Source organism: Tupaia chinensis, unplaced genomic scaffold (genome assembly GCF_000334495.1).
Source record: "Tupaia chinensis unplaced genomic scaffold, TupChi_1.0 Scaffold000239_1, whole genome shotgun sequence".
Lineage (NCBI taxonomy): Eukaryota > Metazoa > Chordata > Mammalia > Scandentia > Tupaiidae > Tupaia > Tupaia belangeri.
Window position 1 is genome coordinate 544939 of NW_006159717.1, and position 3862 is coordinate 548800.

At 38.5% G+C, this 3862-nt stretch overlaps 1 protein-coding gene across 1 annotated transcript in view; it reads left to right on the plus strand.

Moving 5' to 3' along the window:
- CLSPN (claspin) overlaps positions 1 to 3862 on the plus strand; it is a 44264-nt gene that overhangs the window by 3324 nt on the left and 37078 nt on the right. Inside the window, exons 2-3 of the mRNA XM_014587879.2 lie at positions 1911 to 2019; positions 2514 to 2962. Of these exons, the coding sequence (XP_014443365.1) occupies positions 1911 to 2019; positions 2514 to 2962 (558 nt within the window). The remainder of the gene's footprint in view (positions 1 to 1910; positions 2020 to 2513; positions 2963 to 3862) is intronic.

A 3862-nucleotide genomic window follows, 5' to 3' on the forward strand; every position in this document is an offset into this window, starting at 1 on the left:
CTAGGTGCTAAAATTGGGCATAGAAAACAGTTTCCAGACCCGGGTTCTCTTCTGAGGTCGAGGCTGGGGTGAGACGCTTACCTTGGGAGCAGCAATTAAGGGAAAGCCAAGAAAAACCCTCAGTAGTGATCCAGTGAGAACCGTAGTTCGCCCACTCGGTTCGTTAACAAGAATATCGCACGAGATGTTATTTACCTTGGTTACTGGATTTTTTGAGACCTTCTGATCCGCACCCCGTTCCTGGTCCTACCTTCACCTTGCGGGTGCTGCTGCACATTGCCTAGAATAGGATCGTGATTAAGGAGCATCGGAAGAACTGAGCAGTGTGGGTGTCTAATCTGTTTCCACACTGCAGACAGCTAGTATTCCTATTGCTTCGGATTGTTGGGAAGATCGTCAGCACGTACCTGGTAAACCTCAGTGATTCCTGAGTACATGTTAACGTTGATTATTATTTTAATCATTGCACCAAGCATTCAGATCACGGTGATAATGAATACTGTTTTGGGGACCCATTAGGGTGAGGCCTTGTGCCTTGTTAAATCACAGCTGTTAATATTTCCTTCCTTTTTAGTAAGTTGATTCACCAAGAAGATAGACCTGGCATCTAGGGTCTTCTCGGCCATTAAAGGATCCAGTCACTTAACACTCCCGTTAGGTTTTCACTTGTGATCTTGTAAAACGTTTTATTTAGAGACTTTCAAACCTACGCAGGTATAGAAAGACTAGTATAAGGAACCCACCCCCTCACTGTTAGCAAAACATGGCCGATCTTGTTTCAGTTATATCCGCACCCACTCTTCCCCTCACTGCATTATTTGGGAGAAAATACCAGGCATTTCACTCACAAATATTTTGTTTACATACCTTTTTTTAAACAATAATTATTTATTTTATTTAATTTCTTTATTATTATTATTAAATTTGATGAGAGAGAGAATGAAAGTGAGACAGCAAGCCTCCAGGTCTGACTCTTGAACCAGGGTGGGCCTGTGGGAGTCCAGTGCTCCAACTGCCATGCCACCTGCTGGTCCCACAAATATTTTGTTTACATTTCTAAAAAACGGGATTTTCCAAAAAAGGATAACCACAATACCACTGCCACATCTAAAAAATACCAAGTCTGTGTTCAGATTTCTTTGCTTTATAGATATTTCAGTTTTTATTTGAATCAAGATCCAAGACTTCCATATTGCACTCGTTCGTGTACATGTATATATGTGTGTTTATTTATGTATCTCTTATATTAACTCTCTTTAATTTGTAGGATCCCCTGCCTCTCTGTTTTCCTTGTATATTATTGTTAAATAAACCACCTAGTTTGTTTTATAGTTTTCTATACCTAGATTACATCTCTTAGTGTTATTTAACATGTTCCACTTTCCCCTCTATTTCTTTAAATGGGTATTTAGATCTAGAGCCTTGATCAGATTCAGATTTCATTGTGCTGGTAACAGTGCTTTATAGGGGTGGGTATATGTATTAGATCACACATATTATTTAGTTGTTTCTCTTTTAGTAATGTAGCAACCATTAATGATCATTGCCTGGATCTGTTATTTATTTGTAGGTTGCTAAAATTGTGATAGTTTAATTCTATAATTTCTTCATTGATTAACTAGGATATTTCTCTAAAGAGAAACCTCCCCTCATCAATCATTGCATACACTGGAGGAACAATTCACACAGAAAAGGCATAATAAATGTTTGATTCTCTTCATTTAATTACCTTCAAAGTTGTGAATTTTAATTTTTTGCCCAGCAGTTCTAAATGTCATCTTTTCATTGGATCATCATATCAGTCTTACACTTGTTTTTCTGCAACGGTCTCGTGGAGATTTGTGTATTGCTATGTACTTAGAGCTTTCTGTCACTTGCTGGTTAATGTAACATATGCTATTATTTTCTAGGTTCACCTAGAAATCAGTGATCCAAAGCTTGCTTCACAGGAAGAAGCAGATAGTCCTTCAGACAGTGGACAGGGCAGCTGCGAAACGATTGGGTCCTTGAGTGAAAGAGGTTTGTAGCATTCAGTACTTTTATTTGTAGAATAGAATGTGGAAGCTGGGGTTTTAAGTGGACTGAACTAAGTTAACTAAATTATTACCCTTACTGCTTGTTTTATTATAAAGCAAAATAGCAATGCTTGCACTTTTTTGGAAAATACCCCTTTTATCTCTTATTGGAAGTATAAAATGTATAATAGCTACCATATTGCCTTGTTAAATGCATTCATCCTATAATAAAAGGATTTTTAACACCTGCCAGAAGGGCTAGAACAACTTTATACAGTATAAATACATACAATTACACTTCTCCGTAACAGGGAAAATGTTTTTCAAAATGTATTTTTAGATTTGCTTTGCTACAATCAGTTCTTAATGTTAGTTACATAATTTCATGAGGTGATATGTGACTTGTATAATTGAATATGTGTATTTTTGAGGAGTCGTAGGACTAGGTGGAAAGCCAAATGACTGTATACCTGTAAGAGAAAATAGTGTTTCCCCCAGATTCAGATGAAGAGATATTCGTGAGTAAGAAACTGAGAAGCTGGAAGGCACTACAAGACAGTGACTCTGAAACAGAGGCCACGAAGGGCCCTCCAGAGAAAACGACCTATGACAGCACTGAGGAGGAGAATAAAGAAAACTTATATGCTGGCAAAAATGGAAAAATCAACAGGATTTATAAAACTCTGGCAGACAGTGATGAAAGTGATGTGGAGAAGTCTTTGTATGAGAAAAACCTTGAAATCCAGGTGACACCTTGCTCGGAGCTGACTTTGCAATCTGGACATTCTGTGGGCTTTTCCACTGGCAGAAAGACTCCCCAAAAACATGCACTTGATAAAGAAGGAACTGGAGGAAAAGCAAAAGTAAAATCAAAAAGAAGACTTGAAAAAGAAGAGAGAAAGATGGAAAAAATTAGGCGGTTAAAAAAGAAGGAAACAAAAAATAAGGTACGGTTTAAAGTACAATTTGCCATTTCTCAGGTTAATTAAAACTTTAGAAAAAGTTGCTTTTAGATCTTGGCAGTGTTTCTGCACTCAGAAGATGGTTTTGAATGGACTGTTCACACTAAAATGAGTAGTTTGTGTGATTTAAAACTTACTGATCTTCTCCATTTTGGGTAGGCAGAGGAGGCATCCAAATAAATGGGTTTCTGATTTTTTTCTTGTGAGCACATGGAGTAATTCTTTGCTGCTTCTGATCTGATAAAAACTAACTTTGAAAGGAGGGGTTTTTTGTTTGTTTGTTTTTTGGGTTTTTTTTTTTTTTTTTTTTTTGAGAGGTTTTTGCTATAGGTCGCGCGCGTTTGCCAGAAAGACAGAGAGAGACAGAGAGACAGAAAGCAAGAAATCACCCCCCAGAGGGGATGGCCATGCCGCAATCCCTTCCCCTCCATTCTCCTCTCGGGATCTTGAGCGGGCACACACGCACATGCGCCGGCGTGCGTTTAAACCACCAGGTCCACGACTTGAACCGCGGTCCGCTACATGGGAGTTCAGCAACATAGCCATTATGCTAACTGCTGGTCCCAAGGATTTTTTAAAAAATTATTTTATTTAATTTTATTTATTTTTATTTGACCAAGGAGGGACAGAGTGAGAGAGAGAGAGAGAGTGCAAGTGAGAAAGCAAGCCTCCAGGTCCAGGACTCAAACTGTGTTCGGGCATGTGGGAGTCCAGCGCCCTTAAACACCATGCCACCTGCTGGCCCCTGTCCCAAGGATTTTTAAATGTATCTATCAGTCATAAGTCTTGTTCGCTAACTAGAATAACCATCCTGAAGTGGGTTTCTGCTTTCTTTTTAAGTTTCTTTTTTTTTTTTTTTTTTTTTTTCCCGAGATTAGAGGGGAA